At 43.9% G+C, this 26,361-nt stretch overlaps 2 protein-coding genes and 2 long non-coding RNA genes across 10 annotated transcripts in view; 2 read left to right on the plus strand and 2 right to left on the minus strand.

The window, feature by feature from the left end:
* Window positions 1–2,957: 2,957 nt before the first annotated feature.
* Window positions 2,958–12,029, plus strand: TRIM13 (tripartite motif containing 13; the record flags this gene model as incomplete). Of its 4 annotated transcripts, none has more annotated exons than XM_082062524.1 (2): window positions 2,958–6,730; window positions 10,797–12,029. In XM_082062524.1, the coding sequence occupies exon 2, from the start codon at window positions 10,800–10,802 to the stop codon at window positions 12,027–12,029; it is 1,230 nt and encodes a 409-aa protein (XP_081918650.1). In that variant the 5' UTR covers window positions 2,958–6,730; window positions 10,797–10,799. The 4 variants fall into 4 exon arrangements, with proteins under 4 accessions (XP_081918650.1, XP_081918649.1, XP_081918652.1 ...); XM_082062523.1 differs by lacking the exon at window positions 2,958–6,730 and adding an exon at window positions 6,797–6,906; XM_082062526.1 differs by lacking the exon at window positions 2,958–6,730 and adding an exon at window positions 6,953–7,302.
* LOC309444643 lies at window positions 7,747–10,954 on the minus strand. Its single transcript, XR_014185119.1, has 3 exons — window positions 10,829–10,954; window positions 8,329–10,740; window positions 7,747–8,211 (listed from the first exon to the last, which is right to left on the minus strand). It is a non-coding gene; the product is annotated as an uncharacterized lncRNA (long non-coding RNA).
* Window positions 12,030–13,667: 1,638 nt separating the features above from the next.
* Window positions 13,668–16,558, plus strand: KCNRG (potassium channel regulator; the record flags this gene model as incomplete). Its single annotated transcript, XM_082062556.1, has 2 exons — window positions 13,668–14,245; window positions 16,132–16,558. The coding sequence occupies 2 exons, from the start codon at window positions 13,668–13,670 to the stop codon at window positions 16,382–16,384; spliced, it is 831 nt and encodes a 276-aa protein (XP_081918682.1). The 3' UTR covers window positions 16,385–16,558.
* A 495-nt stretch (window positions 16,559–17,053) lies between these two features.
* Window positions 17,054–26,361, minus strand: part of LOC309444607 — a 93,759-nt gene continuing 84,451 nt past the window's right edge. For all 4 annotated transcript variants that reach the window (XR_014185104.1, XR_014185105.1, XR_014185106.1 and 1 more), the window contains one exon: window positions 17,054–23,246. This is a non-coding gene — a long non-coding RNA (uncharacterized lncRNA). The remainder of the gene's footprint in view (window positions 23,247–26,361) is intronic.

Raw genomic sequence — 26,361 nt, forward strand, 5'->3', positions numbered from 1 at the left:
CATTTGGGGTCAAGAGCTCACTTCCTTAAAATATGCCAAATGGGATTAGTCTTGAAATTCTAAGAAGTAAATATTAGGTGGAAGCTGATGTTTATTTATTTCATATGGAGGGCATCACGATTCTCATTGGTAGCTTGTTGTTCACATAATTAGTCCCATTTAAGTCACTGTGGGATTTTTATTGTCTGTCACACACTGTGGGTTTGTTACAGTACACGACAAATGTTAATATAGTTAAAAAGCAAAACCAAAAAGACCTTAGGAAGAGACTCAACCTCCAAATGACTCCTTGTCCCATTTCTTTTTTCCTCTGTGCCGAAAGAAGCAAGTCCTTTCTTTCCCCAAATGAGCACTGGGAATACAAACACATCTTGCCATGTGAAGTCAATGCTGCCAAATCAGTTGGGCTCAAGGGGCTGGGGCTGTGGGGAGCCTATGCCTTCGGGCCCATTTCCTGCTCCACAGCTTCCTTAACTCGAGAGGCTGGTTTTACGGGCCAGCAGACTGCAGCACGTGTGGGGCAAAGCACACATCACAGCTTGGAAAAGTTGCCGGTGCTGCTTTGGAGCACGTTGACTCCAGTGCCGATGTGCTCCGCAGGCAGGAAGCTTCGGGGGAACCAGGTGAGTGCAGCTCCCACACCTGCGCCTGTCCCATCTCCCTCCAGGTGCGGAGCCCGGGTGCTGAGCACCGCGACAGCGGCTGGTCACAGCTCGGTGTCACCGTGCGTTTTGCAGGAGCAGTGGCAAAGATGTCTGCGTGAAGACTCTGGTGCTGGACAAAATCAAGCGGCTAACAACGCTGGTCTGGTGGAAGTAAGTTAGAAGTCATCTGGTGAGACACATGGTTTGTTCATATGCCTTTCTTGGAGGCTGAGGGGAGCAATTCCAGCAGGATAGTGCTGTATTTGTAAATGTGCTTGTCAGCCTCTTTAGAGCATATTGGAACACCAGAATTTTTGCAGTGCACAAGGAACTGCCCCAAGTAAATGAAGATCTGGGCTCCAGTGTTTACAAGTGTAACTCTGCTTGGTAATGAGGGGTTAATTCAGCTTCTGCCTTCCTTGAATGTGCATTTTTTTCACTGGGGAGGCCAAGTATTTAGGACCCTCCCACACTGGAAGCAAAATTATGCTCAGCATGCCTAAACATGTTTGTTACTCACAGGGTTTTAACTTTATTTCCTTGAACAGTAGCACCAGAGACATTTTGTTAGGGAACCATGTTAGAAGAGCAGGAAAATTACCGGTCCCATCCCTTTCACAAATGCAGGTGTATTTGGAGGTCCTGCCAAAATAACATGATGTGTTCTTGACGTGTTTTGTTCTCTAGCTCAGAGCTTCATTTACGAAATACAACTGTCTCTCGTTAGACCTGCAAAACTCTCTACTGGCTGCAGATGAGTATGTTTCAGAAAGGTTCCCTGATACTGCCAGATTTGCGAGAGAAAGGGGAACTCTCTCCTGTTGTTACAGCATGTAATAAAACACAATTAATCAATTCTCAGAAAAATAATTCCTCTTCACCTTGCTGGTTAAAACCATTGGGACTTGCTTCTCTGCTGCCAGCAGCTTTATGAAGGCATTTACACCTGTGAAAACCAATGGAAAAAGGTAGTTATTAAATATGCTGGAATGGATTTAGTAACGTCTCTGCGCATCTTGCACAGAAGTCAATGATGGTGCAGGACTGGAAAATCAAGGTTTGTTTATTGAAAGCAGTCCTTCCACTCCCAGGGTCAGACCTGTGGTTTGGAAGATGATACAGACAAGGTCTCAGATGAAAAACAGGTTGTGCTTGTACTTTTGAAATCTTCATTATAATGTGTTCTTGTGAGGATTAATGTTCTGTAGGAAGTCTTCTGTTTTATACAGTCAATCTGACAGTTGCCAAGTCATAGAAGAAATTGTATATGAAAATTAATTTTGTTCCTTGTTGTTCTATTTGCTTTGGAGGTCACTTTTCCTTTTCTCTTTATGCAATATAAGCAAAACCCACCAGAGCAGAGCTTTGATCCACAGGCAATCACAAACCTCATTAAAACTGACAGGCACGCTGGCCACGCTTCGTTCAGGAAGGAGCAATTAAATTCTTTCATGGCGTAAGACAGCTAAAAACTAGAAACCGCTGCCCACGGCACAGGGCTACGTAGCCAAGCGCTGAGATGAGCTAACTCGTATGAGCAAGCACTAATTTGGGGAAAGTCGGAGAGGTTTCTCCAGGGACTGCTTGTGAACGCGGCAGCGAGAGCTCAGATTGGTTGCAGCTGTGTTTGCCTGTGTGCCTGTCCAGGGCCGGAAACACCTCGCGGGAGCCAGCAGACAGTGGGAGAAGCAACGGTGCATGGCCCTGAGAAAAAGCCAAGGGACAGCTTCTTCTGGGCAGGCATCCTGGCTGGAGCAGCAAACTTGGACTGCCGCACAGTGCTCCCTCCCATTTTCTTCCCCTGCGTGCAAGGAAATGGGACGTGGCTGTACATTCTTTGCAAATAAATAAGATTATGCTAAGGAGATAACAGAATTCATCATCGATTTCCCCCCCCCCAACTTGCAGGAAAATCTGGCAAAGTGATGAATATTAGATAACTGTGTGGGTCAAAGTTCTGTATGTAAAGCTGCAGGGGTTTTCAGAACTGGTAAAAGAGTCATTGGAGACGCGGCAGGTATCAAGGCAGTGTCTGAAATTTAGACCTCAAAACAGCAGTTGATCATTTCAGCCCCTGATGATCCTTCATGGATTTTTTGTGCCTGGTATTTCTACAATGCACATTAAAAGTAGCTTTTATGGAACAATGACAAGGAACTGCTTTCTCTGATCCCTCGTTTGGAGTGTTAATACAGTCCAGATGTATCTGTTGAAAAGAAATGTAGTCAGATATGATATAGTTGTGAAACATTTATACATGAGGAAGGTGTTTGACACATGGAGCTGTTTTGAATAGTTTCTTTATTTGTGTTATCATACAGCATCTTCTTACCAAGCTGCTCTCGGCATCAAAGCTCTTGCAGGTTTATTTCCATATTTAGGTCCCCACAGCAACTACCTCGTGCACGTCAGATTGTCTGTCTCCATCTGAGGGGATGCTCACACCAGCACAGCTGAGTGAAGCAGCGTGCTTCAATAAGCCACTGTCCTGATGCCAGAGTTGCACTCTGTGTGCTCTGACACCTCTGCAACAGGATGTGCAGCCTTAACCTCCTTCAGTGGGAAGTACCAGGCAGGCTCGCCACCAAGGATAAGACTGGAAAACACCCTGAACTCACCTCTTTTCCTTGGTGTTTCACCTTAGGAGGCAATTACAATCTGACAGGTCTTTGTTAGCCTGGCTTCAGAGAACTGATGGGGAATACAAACCTGGGGGCGGGGGGAAGCTGTTTTTAACTCCAGCTACATTTATCAATCAGTTTTGTGTTAGACATCTTCCCCCGCACAGCACAGGGGGTGCCTGGGGCCCGGAATGAGCAGCTGGTGTGGCCGAAGGGCAAGGCTGTGTTACTCTTGGCAGCAGTGCCGGCAATAGCTGGCTGCAAGCATTTGTGAAATTATGGTCTGTGAGGGCACTTCTGGTTTATGCTGACGTGTGTACCGGCTGCCACCGAAACAGGCCTTCTCACCGGTTCCTCTTGGCACGGGTGTTTGTTTGGCTGTGGGATCAGCTGGCTGCCAAAATTGGTCCTGCTGAAAACTTTTTTTTTTTTTTTTTTTTTTTAAACTGGATTAGCTTTCAGCTCTGTTGGCAAGTGGATCTAGCCTAACATGTGGCCACATGAATGTCAGAGCCAGCGGAGAGAAGGCATCAGGAAAGCATGGCTAAGGGAAGGGAAAAGGATGGAATTATCTCTTTTACCAGTAGCACAGTCTCAGCTTGGCTTAACCCCCAGAGAATCTGGCTCAGGGTAAAATTACCTATTACAGCTTGAGTCACTTCAATGGCTTTCTTCCACAGAAAGGGGAAAATCTTGTTCCTCTTTTCCTCACTCTGATATTAGACCTGATGATTGTCTAATCTTGCACTGGGCTGGTTTAGCTCATTGAGTCAGCAGAAAACTAACCCAGGCGAAGAGAAGGGAATAGCGTTCTGCTGGCTTAGAGGGTGGAATCAGCTCAGCAAAGCATCTGCTGCAGCAGGCAGAGCTGGTGCAGGCGGGGAGGGCGGTAGCAGGCAGCTCTGAGGTCGCTGACTGAGCCACAGCATTTGGCTTCGGTCTTGGAAATCTCCTGTCATAACGCTTAGTAGAAGACCCACAATCCGTGTCCTCTCTGTAGTTTAAAGATGACAACAGGTGCTATCCCTTTGTCTCACAACAAACACGGTGTTTGTCTTGAAAAGCTGCAAGTTGCCACTATTTTATAATTCCTTCTAATCTCCTGCCCCTGTATTTTCAAGCCTCCCATGGGTAAGCGACAGTTATCCTAATGCTTCCCTTCAAGCTGGACCTCTCCTTTGAGCCTTGATTTCCCTTGGGTTTGTTTCCTTATTAAACAGGGAAAATTGCCACAGATCTACTCATGCTCTTTTCCATTAGCCGGATCTTTTCTCTGAGGCTTCAGTGAATGGCCTCTGATGCTGCTTCGGGAAGACGCTCTGCTTTCAGGTGTGGGAATGCGAGCTCATAAACAAACTGCTATTGAAAAAATCTACAAACAACAAAAAATTTGAAAAGACTATAGAAAGATGGACTCGCATATGTGTGCAAAACAGTTGGTTGTGTGCAATTCTATTGGTCAGATAGAAGCAGTAAAATTCCCAAATTGTATTTGACCTTGCTCAGGACAACCATGGTACACATAGGTATGGTGCTGGCTGGGCACTGTCTCTATGCATCAAGCACAGAAATCCCGTGCTGTGTTTGCCCAGAAGTTTAGGTTTTCATCTTTGGCAGAAGAAAATCCAGGAAATGAGGGACACACACATCTTGAGATAGTCCTAATGAAGAGGGGATATCCCAGGTGGGAAGGCATCCACTCATGCCCATACAGCTCCTTCTTTTCTAAGGAGATGGAGCAGGACCAGCCAAAAGAATTAGTGAGGAATAAAATGTACTCTAAAAATAGACCAGATAACAAGTTATACCAAAAATATATGAATTTACAGTGAGTGAGGAATCAAAAATGCCATGATGTTGTTAATATCTTTAACCATAAAATTAAAGAGATTAGTAGAACTGGGAAATTCTTAGTATAAAAAAGGCTGTTGGAAAAGTAACAGGTACTTGGAAAACATAAAGGTGCAAGCATTGGGATAGCACTTGAAGGCAATTTGGGTAGCTGAGAAATGATTTAAGCTGTCAGTTTTCAGACACTACCTGGAATTACTTATTTTTAATTGTAAAGAAGATGCCGGACAATTAAGAAGAAATAAGCAGGCCACTGTAGTGCACCTCAAGGTCTTGGTTGCTTTTGTGCAGCAACTCTGTCTTCTGGGACCATTCTCCAGTAGACAGTGGATGAAATGCCCAAGTGTGTGAGCACTCTGAAGGGTATTTTTGAAAATACTTGTCCTTGATCAAACTGTTCCCATTGAATCCAGCTGAGCAGGCAGGACAGCTCGGATGGAGACAGTAGCAGCGAAGGCGAGGAAGAGGAGAGCTCTTCCTCTTCTGGCTGCAGTAAACTGGGGAACCACAGCCTTGGCGTGTTATTGAACAGCTTTTAAAATCCAGATTCCTAAACGACCGGAAAAAAAGATGTCAGATGTGTGAGGGAGCTTCATTTGATAGAAATGCGGTCTGGCCTGTGCTGTTAGTTGTGTGGGTGTCCTGAACGTGAGTAGTCTCCCCTGTGCCAATGAGTGACGTGACTGCAGCGGGTGACTGAAGAGCAGAGCAGTGACAGGGATGTGGGATGCAGAGTACACGCGTGTTTTGGAACAGCTCTTGATGTGGTGTTTCACAAAGCCTAACTCGAAAGTAAGTTCAGTTGGCTTTGTTGCAAGACATGTCGACTGAGAACTAACAGAAGGACTGCAGAAAAGATAAAAATCATAAAGGTTCTCTGCAGTCTCGGCACTTCCAGCTGCAGTTCCATAGTCCTGTAACAGGAGTTCTCCCAGGCAGATGCGGGATCCCTCCTGCTCGTCTCCCTGGGACTAGTCGGTGTTATTGCAGGAGAGCTGTGCAGGTTTGACAGGCCATGTTACTCTCCAGCAGATTCCCCAGCAGGAAATGGTACAGCTAGTGTGTTAAAATTAATGCGCCTCCATCCTTTTACAATGCACATGAGGACATCTGGCTAAAATAATATTTTTTTTTTATTAAGAGCGTTCAGGAGGTGGAAGATGGATGCTCGGCGGGGTGTTGCCACCCTGGTTAAACTGTGAAGCACACACCTGCGAGCTGCAATCCAAAGTCTAATTTAGCAGAGTTAATAAACAACAGAAACCCGTAAATATCTCGGTGGAGGAACAGGCAACCGTTGCTTTGGGCTGCGGAGCTCGGCCGCTGGCTTAGACAAGCAGCACCCGCCGCCTGCCCGCCAGACCGCCCGCTCCTCTCCCGGGCAGCCTCGGGGGCCGGATCGGCCAAGGTGGGTGGGCGCAGCCGTTCCGGGCCGACGGGCAGCAGCTCCCGGCCGGTCGCTCCTGCGGGCCGGGCCCGGGCCCTTGCCCACCCCTCCGGGGTCGAGCGGCAGCGGCGGGGCGCGGCGAGGAGGGGCGTGCGGCGGGGCGGCCGGCGGATGGCGGCCTCCGGCATCGCTCGCTGCCGCTGACCGCGCCGCCGCGGCCGGCCGAGGTGAGAGCGGGGCGCCGGGCCGGCCCGGGCCCGGGCGGCGGGGGGCGGGAGCGGCGGCCTCGGGCCCGGAGGGGGGCGGTGGCTGGGGCCGGCCGCGGCTCCGCGCGGTGTGGGCGGCCGAAGCGGCCCGTTCCCGCCGCTTCCCCCGGCCGCTCCGCAAGCCCCGGCCCGCCATGGTGAGTAGCGGGGGCCGGCGGCGGCGCGGGCCGGGCCGGGGGCGGCGGCGCCGGGAAGGGCCGGCCCGGCTGGGAGAGCGCAGGCCGCGGCATTGTGCGGCGGGCAGCAGCCGGGGGCCGCTGCGGCCGTTGGCTTCTCTCTCAGCCCTCCGCCCGCATGGGCCCCGCTGCCCGCTCGCTGTGTGCGGGGCTCAGGGGGACGCTGAGGGCCGCCCTCTCCCGAGCGGCGGTGCCCGACGGAGCGGCTGTGACCGCCGGGGAGGCCGTGGCCGGCGGCTGGGGAGCGCGGCCGGGCCTGGCCGGAGTGCGATCGGTTGCCGGGGATCCATCCCTGGATGGAAGGGGGTTGTGACGAGAAGGTGCGAGGAGCTCCGGCCCGGGCAGAGGGACCGAGAGGTGAGCGAGGAGCGTGTGTTGGCGCTGGCCCTGTGTCCTGCTCTTGGCAGAACCTGTCGACGAAGCGGCTTTCTTGGGGCTGTGAATGCACTGGGTCAGAATTGCTTATTTATTTCTCAAGCGCTTTCTGAACGTGTTGGATCTACCTGGTGCCCCTGGAAGAAAAAACTTTAGTCATGAAATAACATGTCGAAAGCATGGCCTTAGCTCTTTTTGGCTGCCTGGTTACCTGCTGCCCCTGGAGGTCAATCGTTCACTCTTAAAATGTCTACACTGACCCTTTGTTAGGCTGTGGTTCCTCTCAGTGGGGTGAGTGGAGTTAAGATCGTTGCTGCTGGCAGGAGGAGCTCATGTCTCCCTTCTGCCTTGCCTGCGCCAGACTCTTTTACAGCTGATTCTGGACACCAGTCTGACAGAAGGCTGGTAGAATGGCTCACGGGAGGTCCTGTCAAGGACCAGGGCCTTTGCGAAGGAAAGGGAGGCGAGCCCTCTCCTGACTAGCTCAGCTGCTTGTGGAAACGCAACCTGACTCGGTCAGGTTTTATTTGGAATACTTGCACACCATTGCAGGACACTTGCAATTGAAGAGCCATCTTTTTGTTTTGTTTGAAGTTTGGTGAAATTTTGGTTTTGCTTTCAGCCTGCTGCTGGCTGATAAACCCAACTTCACTGCTGGATGAATTTCTCTCTGGAGCATGGGAAAAAGCTACTGTGGTTGTTTTTGCATTTACGGTTTGATTTGGTTTGCCATTCTTCTTAATAATGATAAAACTGTGCAAGTTGTTCTTTCTGATGGGTGACATATGCTGGGTTTGTACCTGGAGAGTCTGCGTAGCTCAGCTGAAGGAAGAAACCGCTGTGCCTTTTGGCCCATGTGCTCAGAATGGGGAATTCCAGGGACATCCAGACCTGAATCAGAAGTTACACAGAAAAATTCCCAATGAGAAATGAAAATGTTCCTGTAGTTCAGCACACAAATACCAGGTTGCTAATACAAAGGGATGTTTCAATCCACAGGCAACTTACTCTCTGAAATTAATGTCCTAAAGAAGAAAGAAATTCAGCTGTCCCAACCAGTCATCCAAGTTTTCAACATTGTGGTTTGATGTTACTGGTGGTATTGTAAGAGGCGGGGGGGGGGGGAAACTCATAGACCTGTCTGGTTTTTTGTTGTTGTTGTTGTTGGTTTGTTTGTTTTTTTTAATCCGAAGTTTTAATTATGTCATACAATGGTTTTGAAATTCAGTTATATTTATAAAGCATAATTATTTACTTGGATAAGTGGGGTTGGAATGCGCCAGGACAGTTTTATTCGGATCGCAAAACCTTTCTGTATATGTTTTTTATATTTTTAGGAGCATGAAAGTCTTCAGTGTTTGCCCTGCAATTTTGATGGAACCTGTTGTAGTAAGCATTTTCTGCAGTGGTTTGCAGCACTCGCTGTCAGGCATGCAAAGCTGCTTTTCCAGGTCCCTAGCTAAAAAGTAAAATCCCCCCTGGTAAAGGAGACAGACCAGACCAAATATTTTCCACATTGTGAATTTCCATTTACTGGAGATGAAGAGCTGTCATTTTAGTTTTGTAGTTGTTGTCCTCCTAATGTGTGCGCAAAACTGATCTTTGTGCTAGTACCACGGCTAAAAGCTGTGAGTACAAGTTGGAAAGAGAGAGATAAGCAGGAAGACTCAAGAGTATGGGGGCAAAATTATCCTCATCCCGTCATCCCATTCTTTTTAGCAGTAGCAAGAGGGTGGAAGACAAACCTTGGTTGTTCTAGCACTGAGAGGCACTTCAAAATTAATTTATTACAGAAAATGAAGCTTCTGAATGGGATCTGCGGTCTCATGGGAGACCTTTGGCGGTGAATGGAGTCATTGGAGTGTTTCTCTGCGTCTCCATCCCTGGCTGTAACGGTGGCTCCTTCTGCCTGATGATCTTAGTCCTGAGGATGAGTAGAGAAGCTGGCAACTTTTTCAAACTCCCCTGAACCAAACAAGCAGGGGGAGTACCCGTCCTCCTCATCACTGGTGAAGCACGGGAGGTTTGCTTGTACCTCTCAAGAATGGCTCTTTTACTGCAAAGTCTTGCTAGGACTGTATCTGTCCTCTTGTGAAGGAAACTCAGAATTGACCTTGCCTTTCTTCCCTGTAGTTGTCTTTGCTTCTATATTTCTTTTATTGCTCTTCTTGTCCTGTACAGCATAGATGTTCCCTTGCAGCTCTTTTGGCTCCCATGTTGGCCACTTTATATCTGAGGGGACAGTAACCTTAGAAATAACATCAAAACTAATTAAAAGAGCTCATTCATGTGCCTTACTGTCGCAGGGCTACTTTGATGCTTTTTTTTTTTTGTGGTACATGTTGAATTTTATTACATATATGTATGAATACATATTGTATAATATGGAATGAGTTTATACAAGGGAAGCATCTTTCTAATTACAGCTCAAAACTAAGTGTTTGAGGGTTTTGGCGAATAAAAGACATCATCCATTTTGATCTTTATTAGCAGCTATTATTTTTCTTAGAGCATGCCGTAAATTATAAGGTGTCTGCATCTGAGCACTTGGCTTTGATTAGAGGCACTGGGAGAGTAGTGGGCTGGGTCCCTTCACTGAGACTTTACGGTACAAGGAAGCACAAGAGAAATCCTCTTCCTGTAGGTCCCGTCCACAAAAAGAACTTGCTGAGGCATGAACGCTGTGAGAGTGGAACTGGAAATGGAGATTGTGGATGAGTAAAAATGGTTAGCGGTTTTGTTTCATGATGAATTGTCAAGGATTCTGGGCAGTCGTTCTTTGAAGTATTTGAACTTTGTGCTGAGTAGCTCAGTGATAACATATATGCTTGGTTATTTTAAAATATTGCAGGAATGAGAGAAAAGCTAACTTTTTAAGTGAGTGGTGACGCCCCTTTGTCTTTGCAGGTAGAGCAAAGGGCCACACCACATATTCTGTGGCTGAAGAAATTCTGAAGCTGGTCTTTTCCAGTCACCTTTAATATTACCTTCTTCCAGTAGCAGTGCATGAGGTTTGAAATTGTAAGCTTCGGAGGAGCTGAGCAAGCAGACAGTAATCAAATCTTAGCAAGGCTTACCGGCTGGGTATCTCTTGTGAAAATCCAGTTTCTGGGTATTGCATCAGTGAGGAAAGATTCAAGTCTCGAACTCTTGTTATGAGTACACGAGTTATTTTCATTCAGAGTCCTTGCTGGTTTTGGCAAGCCTTCTTTTCTGGCAATTTTAGTTGAGACTCCAGAAATGGTTCTGCCTGGACAGGGAGCCGTTCTTGTGCCTGCCGTCTGCTGGCCAGATACCACAGCTAACTGGACTTGCTGCAAGAACCCAGCAGAGGCTCTGTCTTAAGGATACGGGAGAAAAACGTGGATCCTTTTCTCACTGAGCCGTGCCTCAGATGGAGATAAGTTTTTGCATGGTTTCCTGTGAGGAGAAATAAATGTTATAAGTTCCGTTACTATCTTTTTTCTCTTTCCTAGGATATGATGGAGCTCCTAGAGGAAGATCTCACCTGTCCCATTTGCTGTAGTCTTTTTGATGATCCTCGTGTCCTGCCTTGTTCACACAACTTCTGCAGAAAGTGTCTGGAAGGAATTCTTGAAGGAAATGTGCGGAATGTGCTTTGGAGGCCCTCCCCTTTCAAATGTCCCACATGCAGGAAAGAAACTCCCGTTACTGGAGTCAACAGCTTGCAAGTCAACTACTCCCTGAAAGGTATCGTGGAGAAGTATAACAAAATCAAAGTAACTCCGAAAATGCCTGTGTGCAAAGTGCACAGCGGGCAACCCCTTAACATTTTTTGCCGGACAGACATGCAGCTCATTTGTGGGGTTTGTGCCACCCGTGGTGACCACACGAAGCACGTGTTCTGTTCTATTGAAGAAGCATATTCCCAGGAGAAGCGGGCTTTTGAAACCCTGTTTCAGGGCTTTGAAACCTGGCGTTGTGGAGATGCCCTCTCGCGGCTGGATACCTTAGAAACCAGTAAGAGGAAAGCTCTGCAGATGCTGACCAAGGATTCTGACAAAGTGAAGGAGTTCTTTGAGAAACTGCAGCACACACTGGAGCAGAAACGAAATGAGATTCTCTCTGACTTTGAGACCATGAAGCTTGCAGTGATGCAGGCCTACGATCCAGAAATCAATAAACTGAACACAATTCTGCAAGAGCAACGGATGGCTTTTAACATTGCAGAGGCCTTCAAAGACGTGTCTGAGCCCATCATATTTCTGCAACAGATGCAGGAGTTCAGGGAAAAAATCAAAGTGCTCAAAGAAACCCCTTTACCATGTCCCAGTGTGGACGTCAGCCCTACAATAAAGAGCTTTGATACCAGCCAGTGGAATGGAATAAAACTAGTTGATGTGGACAAACTTTGCTTGCCACAGGAAAACAACACTCTTAAATTCAAGATTCCCTCAGTCTTTTCACGCAGATTTATATTGACCTCTCTTGTTTGCTTGCTTATTCTTGCTGTCACCAGAATGTCCTTTGTGGAGTCAGTTGTTGACAATCTCCAGTGCTGGAAATCTCAATTCTTTACAATTAGCTTGTCCTATTTGGCAGATACAGTGGAGATCGCAGATCATGCAGTCTTCTACTGGGAACAGATGACAGATGGAGCTTCACTTCTAAGAGAAAAGTGTAAAAACTATACGTTGGTTGTACTGGATAATGTCGCACAGTTTGTGTGCAAATATAAACTGTTGTGAAGTCCTTACTGAAACGTGACAGAGATCTGGTGAAGAAAACATACAACTTTGTAAAATTAATTTGTTTTAAGCCTTTCAGTGAAAACATTCGAAGATTCAAAATGTTTCCAAAACTTTCATATTGTTCATGTAGTTTGAGCACTGGTAAATTGGAAGGTGAAGTGGAACTTTGAAAAACACACTGGTTCTAGATGCTTCTTTCAGTGGTGATTATGGGAATATTATTCACTGTAAATCATTTTTCTTACCAAAATACAAGGCCAAACTGTGTAATTAGTTTAATGTAATTGTAGAGTAAGATAAGAAGTGTCACTTCCTGAGAGGTCATAGTTAAAAAGGTTTTTTTCTAACTGGGAAGTGGTTTGTAAACAGGAAGAACAGTTGTGATTGAGAAGAGTGCTGTACAGAGAGGCTTGGTTAGCACTGCCCTTCCACTGCAAAATACAGAGCGCATCGTGTGTGTTCTGGAACTGCTTTCTATCTGAGGTGGTTACTCCTCACTTGAAATAGATATATGTATTTTTTTGTATAACCAATTGTCACAATTATCCTGTGCATCCAGATTACTGTAGGTACTGGTTATTGTTTACATGTTCTATACAAAAATACAACTTCAGGGCAAGCATAAATTCTAGGGGTAAAGAAAAATCAGTTGAGGTTGGTCAGAGAAGAACAAGCTGCAAGTTAGTACCTACTTTGCAGTTTACTTTTCCAGCATCAAATTGTTGGAGTATTTGAGCTGTCTTGTTAGATCCATGTTTCTCTGAAGCCACAAGTTCTTAAAAAGGGGCCTTAATGTCACCAGTTGAGCGGGGTGAAAGGCAGGTGGGGGTCAGCCCCGGGATGGCAGCTGATGCTCCAACCCTGCAAAGCTGGCAAGTGGACCAGGTTCTCTCCTTTTGCTCTGTCTCTTCAGATTGCAATTCCAAGAGCTGGGGAGAAAGATGTGGTGATTCCTTGGAACAGAGTGTGTAATGTGACAGGAGTATGGGCGCTGTTGGTGTTTGGAAATGCTCTATAGGATTGGGATATATATAGGCTCTTCTACTGTTACTGTATTTTCATGTACCTTGTTTGAGGAGTGAATTGAATTTTCTGACTTAGCGATAGGATAATGGTGATTTAAAGTGAACTGTAAGCTTGAGTTCTCTCAAGTGCCCTTCTTTAAGAGCATATGATACTGAAATATATTGCTTGAAGCACATCTGACCTCTGTTTGCAGTGGCCCTATGAACAGCAATATATTGAATGAAAACATTTAGTTGACATTTCTGGGAAAGAAATGTAATGGGTGCCATACTTTGAGGATGTTCCTTGGCCTCTCTTAAGGCTTAGTAAGTTGTGATGGTCAATTCAGTGTCTTGCAGTAGTCCTTGCAAGCTCTTTGTTTGGAAAATAAAACATTAAATTCCAAGAATCAAAGTTTCTAAGCAACCAGACCCTGCAAACAAAACTATTGTACATGATATTTACATCTTTGTTGCCTGGGAGTCCTGTTGCTGCTCCACACCTCACTCCAAACACTTGCTATGCTTTTAGCAATGGTTCTTGCAGCTGCAGGTGCCTTGCTGATCAGGAGAGATCAAGTCACAAACATGTAGATCAGAGAGTTAAAATTCTTGAGTGGCCAAGATAACGATGAGTAATCGAGAGGTGGTCGTTCTGAGCGTGGGAGGTGTGAGATTTGTAACCCGGGCTTCCACCTTGCAGCAGTTCCCAGAGTCCAGGCTGGCACGGATGTTGGATCATGATGACCAGGAATTCAAACTGGTGAATGGAGAGTTTTTTGTGGACAGAGATGGAACTTTGTTTAGTTACATCATGGACTTCTTGAGGACTCTCCAGGTCTCCTTACCTACTAATTTCTCAGACTACCAGAGGCTGCAGAGAGAAGCTGAATTCTATGGGCTCTACCTTCTGGCTGACGTCCTGAGCCAGGAACACTTGCTGAGGCCGAGGCCGGAGATCTTGGAAGTGCGTTTTTCTCTCCAAGAGATGCAGGCCTTTTTCCGGATCTTCGGCTCTTGCAGCACCACTGTTGAGACGCTAGCTGACCAGATCACTGTGTTTACAGGGCAGCAGTCAGGACAGAGCTGGAACAGCCCTTTTTCTTCTCAGAAACCACTTGTTCCGCTTCCTTTGGAAAGACCTTCTCATCACGACATGTTTTTTCAGTGTGGTACTGACTGCTCTGCTGGTGACCAGTTTGTGGCCAGGTACCCTCCTTGAGTGTGACTTCTCATTATGGAAATGTCTTCATGACTTCCAGTTCATGGAGTACATGCTAGCAAAGCTTGTCCTAAAGAAACTATGGGACAGCTGAGAGAAAAGAGAGATGTTTCCTTCTTTCTGTTAGTTTAATGTCATATTTTTTCTAGTTCTGGAATACCCAGTTTAACTTCTGTTACACTGATTTGCCTGTTCTTCAGCTTTCTAAAATACTGTTCTCGATGCTAATTTTTGAGTCCTGTTGGGTGTTTCTCTGCCTTTTCCTCCTCACTTGCTCTCCCAGGCTTTAGAATTTCAGAGTATCAACGACCTTCAGAAGACTTGAAAAACACAGACTAAAATTAAGCAAAGGAAGTAACTAAGGACTGAATGACTGGAGAAGCCTACAATCTCCACTAGCTCATGGTCTTTCATATGGAAAAGAGGACAAAGAGAATGGCTCACCAGGGTTGAAAACACCAGTAAAACTAAGATGTCAATTCAGGGACTGGAAAGCTTTTGTAGAGCCTTTTAGTAGGGGGGAGGGAGAAGGAGTAGATTATTAACTATATGCTACACAGTGGGTTTTCTTTGAATTCAGAGCCAGGTTCTGTTTTTATTGCGATTACTGTATATCAGTGATTTTTGTGATAGCAGTATCGTATTCTAATGATAACTTACGTTTTTAAAACAAGCTCTTACTGGATATCCTTATTGTATGGAGACCTGTTCTTACAGTTTAAGAAAATGTAACCTAATTTGTCCTCTGTGGCTGTTAGGACAACTGAGATTTTATGGAAATTTCATTGAAATTTTTCCAAAAGAGTTATTTTCTCTGAATATATGAATCAGCACACCAGTCCTTTGATTATTAAAAAAAAAAAAAAATCAATAAAGATTATCTTCTATCTTTCTTTAGTTAAGCAAGTAGAAGAAAAGCTACTTTGCATTTGCAAAGTAACATACATTTATGTGCCAAACCTTAATTTTATAATGTGTTAGTCATTTTAATGGACTAACAATTGGTTGAGTAGGTTACTTTCTGCATCTTCCACAGTGAGGAAAATATTTCTGATTCTTTCCTTTCTTGCTTCAGACTTCATAAAAATTTTCCTTTGCAGATCAATAGAAAAGCTTGTCTTGATTAATGGAACAAGCTGAGTTTGATTATGTTGCCTGCTGAATTTCTCTTGACTTTGTGGTGACATGGACTCTTTCGCCTTTTTTGTGCTTTCCTTGAACGTTTGGTGTACTTTCTGTGAACTCTGGAACAGTTTCACCCCTGTCAGCTTATGTATTTTGGAATGGTATTTTTACCTGACTTCTGTTCCTCCAAATGTCTGGATAGGTTCTTAAACTGTACTTTATATCAAGTAAAATCACTCTAGGCAATGTGAAAATGATTTTCATACTTGTTACCACAAGACCTGCTGTACAAGGTAACTTTGCAATAAATGTCACTGTTTGTAGCGAGAGATCCCGTGTCATGACAGGTGACGCTGTTGGGCTGAACGTGGCTTCTCTGTCCCTCCCATCATTTATGCTTTCTTGAAAAACATGCAGCACTATGGAGAGATCCCATTCACCTCCGTGCAATGAAACAAGGTGGAGTTTATCACAGCTATTTCTTAAGCAAGTTTTATTGAGATGCGAGAGAGGTGTTTCCTCTAATGCATAAATGGACAACCTGGGAATTACCGTTCTTATAACAAGTGAAAGAGTTAAAGTGTCCTTAAAGGAGGAAAAAAAAACCCAGAACCTTGTTTGCTGTAAACCTGTGCAATTGTGCTGACTTGCATCATCCAAGGACCTGGTTTGTTTAAAAAAAAATAATCTGATTCCATTCTTTAAGAAATAATTAAAGCGTGTTGTAACTGCTTTTTTCTTATTTCAGGTATGTTTCCATAAAGCCTGATGACAGAAAGCTGATTAATGGTACTAATGTGCTGGGCTTGCTGCTTGACACTTTATTCAAAAATGGATTTCACCTCGTAAGTACCAGGACGGTCTCCAGTGAAGATAAAGTCGAATGCTACAGTTTGGAAAGGATGAAGAGGCCAGCGTGCCTTACAGTGACGGTGAACCAAACCCCGGGGAGCCCCAGGGTTGCACAGGCAAAGAAAAGCCAAGTGCAGAAAGGGAAATAAAACTTTTTGCTTTCGTCTTTCAAAGGTGGAAGAGAGCTTTGGCAGTGCTAGTGGCCGTTTTTGCTGGGTTGTTTGAAACTGCAACTATTGAGGGAAGTAACAAACAAACACTTTTTGTTTTCAACTATTGGAAAAAAAAAACCCAGCTTTCTTGCCTTTTACCGCTCCACCCTCTTCAACTTTTATTTAGTCAGAGATTCAATCCTGGTTTTGTGGACCAGATTCCAGCATTTTCAAGGGTTTTTGTTTTTCTTTGGGGCTAAAATTTTCCTCAGTACTCGCAAAAATCAGCCATTCCTTCTAGAAAATAATTTTTATGTTCTATGCTAGTCTGTAAGTAGATTTTAAATACATGATAATACATGAAGAAATAAAAACTTGACACAACTGTCGTCCCAGTGGTTTGGAGAAGTGACTGGAGGAGGAATGCAGACCTCAACGATTGGATATTGCTTCTCCTTTCAAAAGATACACACACACTGATGCCGTCAGCTGAAAGGGGTGTAGTGCAAACATCCCACGTCGGATCGCTGTGTGGCTCCAGACATGAGAAAGTGGCTTTGTGAAGCCACCACCAGTGTTTGTGACATAACGGTGTTACTGTCTCTTGCAGAATACCCCTCTGTCCTCGCCAAAGGCATTAAAGCTGCTCTTCAGTGCTGAGAATTCAATGACAAAGGTCTTTGTGAACAAAGTATCAGTTAATTTTTAGAGCTTTAACTATAAAAAGAATGAGAATGTGATGATCCTTCGGATGGAAGAATTAGCACAGTTTTAAATAAAATAGTACAAAGGATTTCTTAACACTTGTTAAATGCAAAACATATTTAGGGGGAAGGCTTGGCAGAAGTGGCTTTAAAAGTCTTGGGAATGTTAATCCTGTACAATGCTTTATAAAGATCCCAAAATTACCTAAGGTACCAGGAGAGGTAAGTTAACAAGGCCTTATAAATTAACAATCTTTTGTCTTCCCTTCAAGGCAAGGAAAGAAGATAGCAATAACTTCAAAGATTTGTTACTTGAATCTGACTTTTGTTGTTGATGCATCTTTCCAAAGTTACAAACAGCCAAGTAGAACTCATTTGGGCTTTCCTGGCTGATTAGATCTGGCTTTTCATTAGCTTTAAAAGGTGAAATCTTACTTTACTTGCAGCATCTAAAAATGGGGATGAGTGGTGGGAATCTTCTTGTGGTGGGTCTGCTTCTTGCCCTTGGGAGTTTCAACAAAACGGATCTTCCCAGAGTGCTGGTGCCACTATCAGACATCTCTTGCTACCACTGTGGTGCATTTTAGCTTGACACAAGTTCAGAAGTTCAGTGGCAACAATGAGGTCCTCCTTGTTTGTTCTAGAGCTTTCTGGGTTGAGAATAATGCGATTATGGGACTACATCCACTAACCTGCTTACAGGTTATGTAATAAATGTTGAGGAATGTAAGTGTGGATGCTTTCACTTCAAATAGGATTTTTTTTGTCAATAGTGTCAAGATGTTAATATTTGTCTTGATACAAAGCATTTTTCACAGAACCACTTCACTGGAACAACGTGGGATGTGGTGGAGTCCCCATTGCTGGAGGTTTTCAAGACACGACTGGACAGAGTACTAGATAATCTCACCTGGGCTCCCTTTTCCACAAAAGGTTGGACCAGATGATATTTTGAGGTTACTTCCAGCCTGGGCTGCTCCGTGATTCTGTGAAGGTGTGTCACAGAAGGCCCATTGTAGAATCCTTTTGGTTGGAAAAAACCTTTAAGATCAAGTCCAACCATTAATCTAGCACTGTCAAGTACACCACGAAACTATGTCTCTGAGAACCTCATCTACGCATCTTTTAAACACCTCCAGGGATGGTGACTCCACCACTTCCCTGGGCAGCCTGTTCCAATGCCTGACAACCCTTTCCTTGAAGAAGTTTTTCCTAGTAAACAATCTAAACCTCCCCTGGTGCAACTTGAGGCCATTTCCTCTCATCCTATTGCTTGCTATTTGGAAGAACAGACCAACACCCTCCATGCCACAATCATGGTGGACTTTGAGGTCAGACTGCTGATGGCAGCGTTGGGGTGACACAGCAGACAAGCTGTGTGGGACGGCTGTCCAAACAGGTTGTTGCACCACAAAGACAACGCTCCTTGTTTTCTAAGTTCATTTTGAGGTCCCTGTACTGACTTTGCAGAAAAGTTCCCATTCCTCAAATTGGGATAGAACTAGAACCAATAATGATGAGGAGTATTGAGTGAGTCAGTGACTGTGAATGTTATTGGTGAAGGGACTTAACCAATTATAGCAAGAAACACAAAGGTGACAACTTTTTGCAGGGAAAGGAAAAAGAAAGGACTTGAGGCTGTATTTAAACATCCCACCTTAAACAATCGCTGACAGCAGCAGTGTAAACTAAGAGTAGTTTCAGAACGCCTTGTAGTAACAAAATTAGGCTACTCCACCTACCGCAGAAGTAGTGAATTTATTTTCCTTGCTGTAGCAGCCCCTGTGAAAATTGAAGTTTGAATTTTTAATTTTTTTTTTAGATAAAGTGAAAGAAAATATTAAATATTTCAATTTTTAAAAATCCCTGGAGTTTTACCCTATGCCATCACTCATGCTCCATGGCTTTAGCAAAATGAATGTTTGGTACAACCATTTCAGTAACTATTTATGATGGGCTAGTACTGAACACTTTCTGGTTCCCCTTGTGGGTTAATTTTTATTCAGCACAAACCTCGGTCTATGAATGTAATATTTTGGCTCTGGGAAAATATACCAGTGCAAGTTCCTGTCCTGTAGAGAACCATACGTGCTTACCTGGACCTTGTGTGACAACGTACTGTGAGGCTACGCAGCTTTTTGAAGCGAAGCACACAAGCATCAGCCAGTTTGGATTCCCAATGTTCTGGTGTTTGCACTCACTTAGCACTGAACTGAGAAGTGCCACCTTTCGTCATTTGTGCACCTGCAGGAAATGTGATGAGGCTCTTATACAATGCTTTTGGGTGTGTTTTTATTTTTTAACTGATAGTTGCTTAAATAAGTTTGAGAGCATGTGTATGTGTGTCAATAACTTGATAGAAATTTGGTGAAAGTGTCTGACTGAGACTGGTAGGATAACCATGGCTTTTAATTTAAGATAATTTGATATTAAGCTGGTTTGTCAAAGAAAAGCACCTTGCTGGATTTTGTTGTACAAAAAGTGGAAGCAGTGATGGTAGAGCTCCAGGTGTATCTTCAAGCTACTATTATATGTCAGTAATTACAGAGGAAGGGGTGAAAGCGTGTCCGTTTGCAGACAAATGCATATAAAAATAGCATCAATTTACTAGAACGGTCTTCAGCTGCCCTGGGTGGCTTCTGCCCTCCACCTTGCAAGATTATTTATGCTACAATAAAGTGTTGCTGAACCAGGATTGTGATTTTTCGGTGCCCTCTTTGGAGCATGTGCAGCATGCGTATCGTGCAGGCACCGAGGCAGTTATTTGGAAGTAGTGGCCAATATTTTTTCTGCACCTGCCCTTCTGAGGTCCTGAACCAGCAGGGATGCAGCAGGGAGCAGCCTGTGGTGTGTCAGCAGCAGAGTGGGTGACGCTGGTGCATTTCCCGCTCTGCTCTGCACTGGCGTGGCCTCACCTGGAGCACTGTGTGCAGTTCTGGGTGCCACTGGGATAAAAAAGATATTAAGCTGCTAGAGTGTCCAGAAGAGGGCTATGAAGTTGGTGAAGGGTTTGGAGGGGAAGCCATATGAGGAGCAGCTAAAGTCACTTGGTTTGTTCAGCCTGGAGGAGACTGAGGGGAGACCTCATGGTGGCTACAGCTTCCTCACAAGGGGAGGAGGAGGGGCAGGTGCTGATCTCTTCTCTTTAGTGACCAATGACAGAACCTGAGGGAATGGCAGGAAGATGTGCCAGGGGAGGTTCAGGTTGGACATGAGGAAAAGGTTCTTCCCCCAGAGGGTGGTGGAGCACTGGAACAGGCTCCCCAGGGAGGTGTCACGGCCCCAAGCCTGACAGTGTTCAAGAAGAGACTGGACAACACCCTCAGACACACGGTGTGAACTGTGGGGTTGTCCTGTGGCAGGGACAGGAGTTGGATTCAATGATCCTTGTGAGTCTCAGGACATTCTATGATTCATTCTAAGAGAACAGCTGTACACATAGAAGTGAATGTGGTTGATGGGAGCCCAGACTAACTATGAGTCTGAGTCATTTTAAAAGCCACCTGGTCAAAACCAGATGATGCATTAAACTGAGTACTTTCACCCAAATCTTGGCAGGTATCTCACTCTGGTATCTCCCTCTAGTATCTCATAACACAATCTCTGCTGGACCAGATGTATGTTGTACGTGACTTGGTCATGCTTTTACATTCAACAGAACCAGGAGCTTTGCTCACTCATATCTAGCTCTATTTTTGATTAAATAGGAACAGGATTTTGAAACATTTAGACATTTTTTCCAATGAGGTTGGAATTTGTGATCCCTGACATGATCTACTTTTTCAAGTCGTTGCCAAATTTCTCAAGAGAATTCCTTTTTCCTGGGAAGGTGCAAAATTTGCTGATTTCAGTAAAGTTACTGCTGTATTTGCCTTTTTACTCTGCCTTGGATTCAGTAAAAATGTGCAAACTGTTCTGCTGCTTGAGATGCTTGGAGTTGATGGCTGTAGTACTCACTTACAGCCCTCAGTGAGCTCTCTTCTGCTCTGACACACAAGAGGACCACCAGAACAGTAAATTCACTGGAGGGGAAGGAAGCTAAAAGGTAAGAACACCATCATTCCGTCCTACACAGACTGAAGTTTACATGGCAGAAGTAGATAGTTTAAAGAGATGATTCAGCAAGATACCACCTCATTTGTCTTACATTTTCTTTCTTAAGAGATGATTCAGCAAGATACCACCTCATTTGTCTTACATTTTCTTTCTTATTTTAGTCACTTTTCCCTCTTTCATAGTTGGATTTCACCCTGTATTTCTATATTTAAGACTGTCAAGGGCTTTATCAAAACACTCCTCTGGTGCCTGTTGGATATCCCGACAGGACAAAGACACCACACTTTTTTTGTCCCACCGTTCTTGCACCGTGTTGATTTCCTTTCATAGTATTTGATTATATTTTTGTGCTTTTAAGTAACTTTTTGTCGGCTTCTTCACATACTGGGAAATTCTCTTACGTCCTTCTGATGTCTTTTGGTGACATGTCATTTATTTACCACCTGAATTGTTCAGGAATCTGCTGATACCAGGGAGGAGAGAGTCTGACGTGAAACACCGTCCTGTTCTTCAAGTATTGATTTCAATATGACAATTCAGGAGGGTTTTTGTTATTTTAGGAAGTGAAGTCACTGCATTCTTACAGGTTCTACCACCGGTGCTCCTAAGACTGTATAACTGATTAAGAACAGAAGTTTAAATAAAGCTATTGCAGTTTATACTACGCTTAGACTAAAAAAAAGACTGATCTCTTAGTGCTGGTCTTAGTACTGGGAAGTTTTTCCCTTTACTAAATAATTCCAGACTGGTTTTCACTTCCATGCGTAGTTGAATCTCATGAAAATAGTAGAAGGTTCCACCCTAAGATGAAATATATGAGGAATTAATAGCTATAGGGCAAAAGAATGATGCTGAATAACTGCATCTTGCCCTGCTTCTACAGGCTTGCAAACAGGGGTAGTAACTTCTGCTTCTGACTTCGGAGGAGCTTTTCTCCACATTGGGCTGTTCCCACTTTTTACCTATTTTGGTTAGTTTCCACTTTTCCAGTGTTCAAATATAGCTCGTATAATCTGAGCAAGGCTGATGTGTTTTTGTCTGTCCCTCGAAGTGAAAAGCCAAAGGTATGTCCAACACACAGACTGGGTGACATTCTGTTTTGATTCACAGCTGAATTCAGTAACAGCCACCAAAGTGGATCAGAAATCCTGTTTGAGATCACAATGAAGCGTTCATAACTTTGATTTTTTTTTTTTCTTAATTTGTTCCCAAATTGCTGGAAAGTGTTACTGAATATTCATAGGGAAACAAGCTGGGAGGTATCCAAGAGGGGCAGGGAGACTCTGCCTCTTACTCCTTCTCTCTGTTTTCTGCAGAACAATTGCCAGGTTTTAGCTTTACAAGGTTTATTTTTATTGATTTTCAATAATAAACAGTGGGAGTATCTACAATAAAAGATTTACAGTGCATCACAAGGAAATACAACTCCCTACCAAATATTATATTGATCTATTCCCAGATGCTACTGAAACAGCGTATAAAAGCCCAAATCGAGTCCAGTGATGGAGAACTTCCTCTCTCCAGTGACAGATGTGTATGACTGTTACGTCTTCAGAAAACAATAAAAGGGAAGGGAGTGACTCTGCTTCTTTGACCGTATCTTCATCAGCCCAGTTAAATCTGTCAACTCAGTGTAATCCACATAAATAAAGAATTTGGGAACCAAGGGTACTGCTAGTGCGTCTGAAGACTCCCATTCTTTGAAGCTGCCTCTCCTGCTGCAGTCAGGCCATAATTGGTCACAGAAGGCCTTGTTGTGATGAGTAAATGGATGGACCAACAGCAATTTGAATAGTCTGGAACTGGCTGAAGATATGCCTGGAGCCCTGAATATTCTCAAATGGGTGGGTGGGATGTAAATCACCAGTCATCGCATAAAATACAAATAAATCTGACTTCTATTAAAAAAAAAAAAAAAAAAAAGGAATGTCGGTTTTCTAGACCACGGTGTAGTTTCTGCTGAAATAACCCCCTGAAGTGTGATCTGATGTGTAAATTTTTCCAAGAATCCTTCCTCCAGTTCTGCTCAGTTTCCATTCTAACGCAATGGTTCAATAATTGGTGACTTCTTTCTGGTCAGAAGGATGATGGATGTAGCCCTAAAGGTTAGAAACAGTGATGTGAACAAGTCTACTTAAGAGAATGAATTTAGGGCTTTGCTTTCTAAGCAAGTTTCTGCTACAGGAGTCAGCTGAGTGCTTGCTAAACTGTGAAGAATTAAAAGTTGCAACATTGTTCCATCCTGATTCTCCATTGGGGGAAAAAAAGGCAGTAGATTGGAAACATAAAGTCTGGGGTTTTACTAGTAATTTGGAGTCAGGATCTCAACTTCCTTTGATTTTCAAACGCAGTTTGTAGCTTTCATTGAGGGCCTTCTGAAAAGACTGGTCTACGGTTTTGGTTTTTGTTCCCCAGTGATAACTAAACTGAGTAATAAAATAATTGCTGACATACCATTTTATTGACAACGTTGTATTCAACAACAAACAGAAAGCATGCTGATTCTCCTGTCCTTTAATCTTTGCACCTTTTTACTAGTTCGCTGGTTGAACTGGTCACTGGTGGAACAGAGGAAAAGGCTACATGATAAGGGCAGGCAGAGATCCCCAGGAGAAAGCAAATTCACTTATTTCCCATTACAGAGGGGGAGTTAAGGGATAAAATTCAGCTGGAAAGAGCTGCCACCTTTGTGTGAGCAAAGAGACACAATTTATTGTATTGAAGGGAGGACAGTTAACAGAGCTGTCAGAAATGTCAACGCCACTGGACAAGGAAAAGCAGAATATCTTATGGGGTGAATGAATGGGTGGGCAATAGCTGCTAAAGGAACGTGAAAACAACACAGAGTGAGTGACTTGTGTTCATGATACTACAGGGCTGTTTTGTTTTTTCCAATGTATTGGGTAAGTGTATCTGCACAACATCTTACACCAATGTTTTGCATACCGAAGAACGAAATTTCTCTCTCGGAGGTCAGTTCTGCACCTGTGCTATGAAGTGAAACACTGTAGGATCTGGCCATAAGGTGGGTTAAACACGTTGGTACCTCTCATCTGGAAACAGAAGCTAGGCTTCTGGTGGCCAACCAGACAAACTCTGAAAACCAGAAAATCAGCACTGCTTTGGCAGTGCTGGGCTTATAAGCCTCCGGGATAATTACTGGATGTGTACTGTTGGTGGCCTTTGTTTCAATTCCAGTTGCGTTATGGTGAGCAGTAACCCTGTTATTAATAAGTTCCTAATTTTCCATAAACTGGAAATGTATCTTCTGGAACACAACGTTTTATATTTTGTTTTCCAAATTTGCAAATTGATCCTTAGGCCATACAATTTTCCTTTGCTACCTATTATTGTTCAAAACACTGTCTTCTGAAGATGGCATAGTAATCTGTGGATCCCTGGAATACACTAATGGCTTAATGGTTAATATGCCCATGATGAGTATGCAAATGAAGAACTGTAACTCCGTGGTACCTGATGTAACTGAGATTCTTCTCCCAGCTTTGGTTGGGCTAATGATGTTTTCTGCTGTTATTCAATAAGAGTTTTCTTTGACAATTGAAGTGTCATAGTGCGATCCATAAGCAGTCCCAAGATCTCTAGATACACGTGGAAATGGATGGGCAAAAGATCATATTTTTGCTAGACTCATCTTTCATTTCAGATATTCTCTACAGAACCTTGGCTGGAAAATACACTAACCAACCGCTCTGTTGGTTATAGCTTCCCCTACAAGCTGTGCTGTGGCAGTCTCTTGTGCTTAGTTATTGAAAACCCAACACATGCTCTCACTGAACCCCTGAGGCAGGCTTGGAGATTCAACAGAAAAGCTGAGTATCACATGAAATTGTACAAGACTAAAGGAACATCAGTCTGCTATGGTTTTCATCACCTATGTTCTTTGGAGGCATCTATGCTGACTTCTTGTCTACTCTCAGTGCCAAGATACAGCCATGAGTGGAGGATCTAATGACAGTTCATAGGAGTTCACATCTGAAGCATCCAGGACATGAAGATGTGGATTTCTGTTCATCTGAAATAAGTGGTGACAAGCCCACAGACCCTTTACTGGAGGTGAGGACTTCTGATGCAAATACCACACAGTGCCTTCAGGCTGGGTGGATAACAACATGGAAAGAACTATTCTGAAAACTCTGAGCAGAGCATTTTAACCTGGTGATGAAAGACTGCTAGCTGACAACATGACTCTGTATCTGATCTTTCAGATGTGTGTATTCATCTCTCTTGAGATATGGGACAGGCAAAGTGAACACTGTACTGGAATTGAGTCATTACCACCTTTCCCCCTCTCTCTTAAAAGATAAAGTGGAATTTCTTTTCCATAGGAAAAGAAGCGATGTTACTAATGATTAAAATGCCCTGTGACAAAACAAAGTCAATGGGTGAGTAAAATAAAATACACAAGCCTGTCTCTGCAGCAGCTGGTAGGCACTGACCTGTTAGAAGCTCACTTCAGTGGTTGAAAGGAAAAGATGGAACATCCAGATTAAATGGTCAGACACTGCCACATTGATGAAAGAAGCAGGTGAACTGCTACACACAAGGATTTGTTTTTTTTTTTTTTTCTAAGTTTTGGGCTGCTTTGCTGAAGGGCACATAGGTCTGTATGGTTGGAAACCCTATGCTCCATAACACCCGTGCTTGTGAACTGGGGTTTTCTCTCTTGTGGACCTGAGAATAGCGTGCACAACCTTGTCTATACGAACAGATTGCAAAGCATTGAATAGCTGCTCGTACTTCAGAAAATCCAAAAAGAAGTTGTCTATAAAGATATCTGTCTCTGGAAAAGTTGTTATTGCTATAAATGGTCTCTACTGCATCATACGTAAATTCCTCCCTAGACATCCGTGACAATTCCTACCATTTTAAATTAGTACTTACAAATATGAATTAATAATACCCTATTTAGCTTGTACAGCTTCGTAGTCTAGGACACTCATTTTGGGAAGACAACTCTTTCTGCAGCAGAGACAAAACTTTGTCTTCTTTTTGCTCCAAGTGTCAATTTTGCTGTAATTGGAGACAACTTTCCTTCCAGAGAAGGCTGTCCTGAGACAATGTTCTAGTCTGATGGCATTTAGTAATGCTTTTGGTATTTGGTAAAAGTGTCCTGCCAATTGGATCTTTGAAGGCTTTGTACTCATTGGATGCAGGTAATGAGTCAGAAGCTGCCTTGCAGAGAGAGAAACAGAG

The sequence above is a fragment of the Streptopelia decaocto genome (genome assembly GCF_964273445.1).
Source record: "Streptopelia decaocto genome assembly, chromosome: 1".
NCBI lineage: Eukaryota > Metazoa > Chordata > Aves > Columbiformes > Columbidae > Streptopelia > Streptopelia decaocto.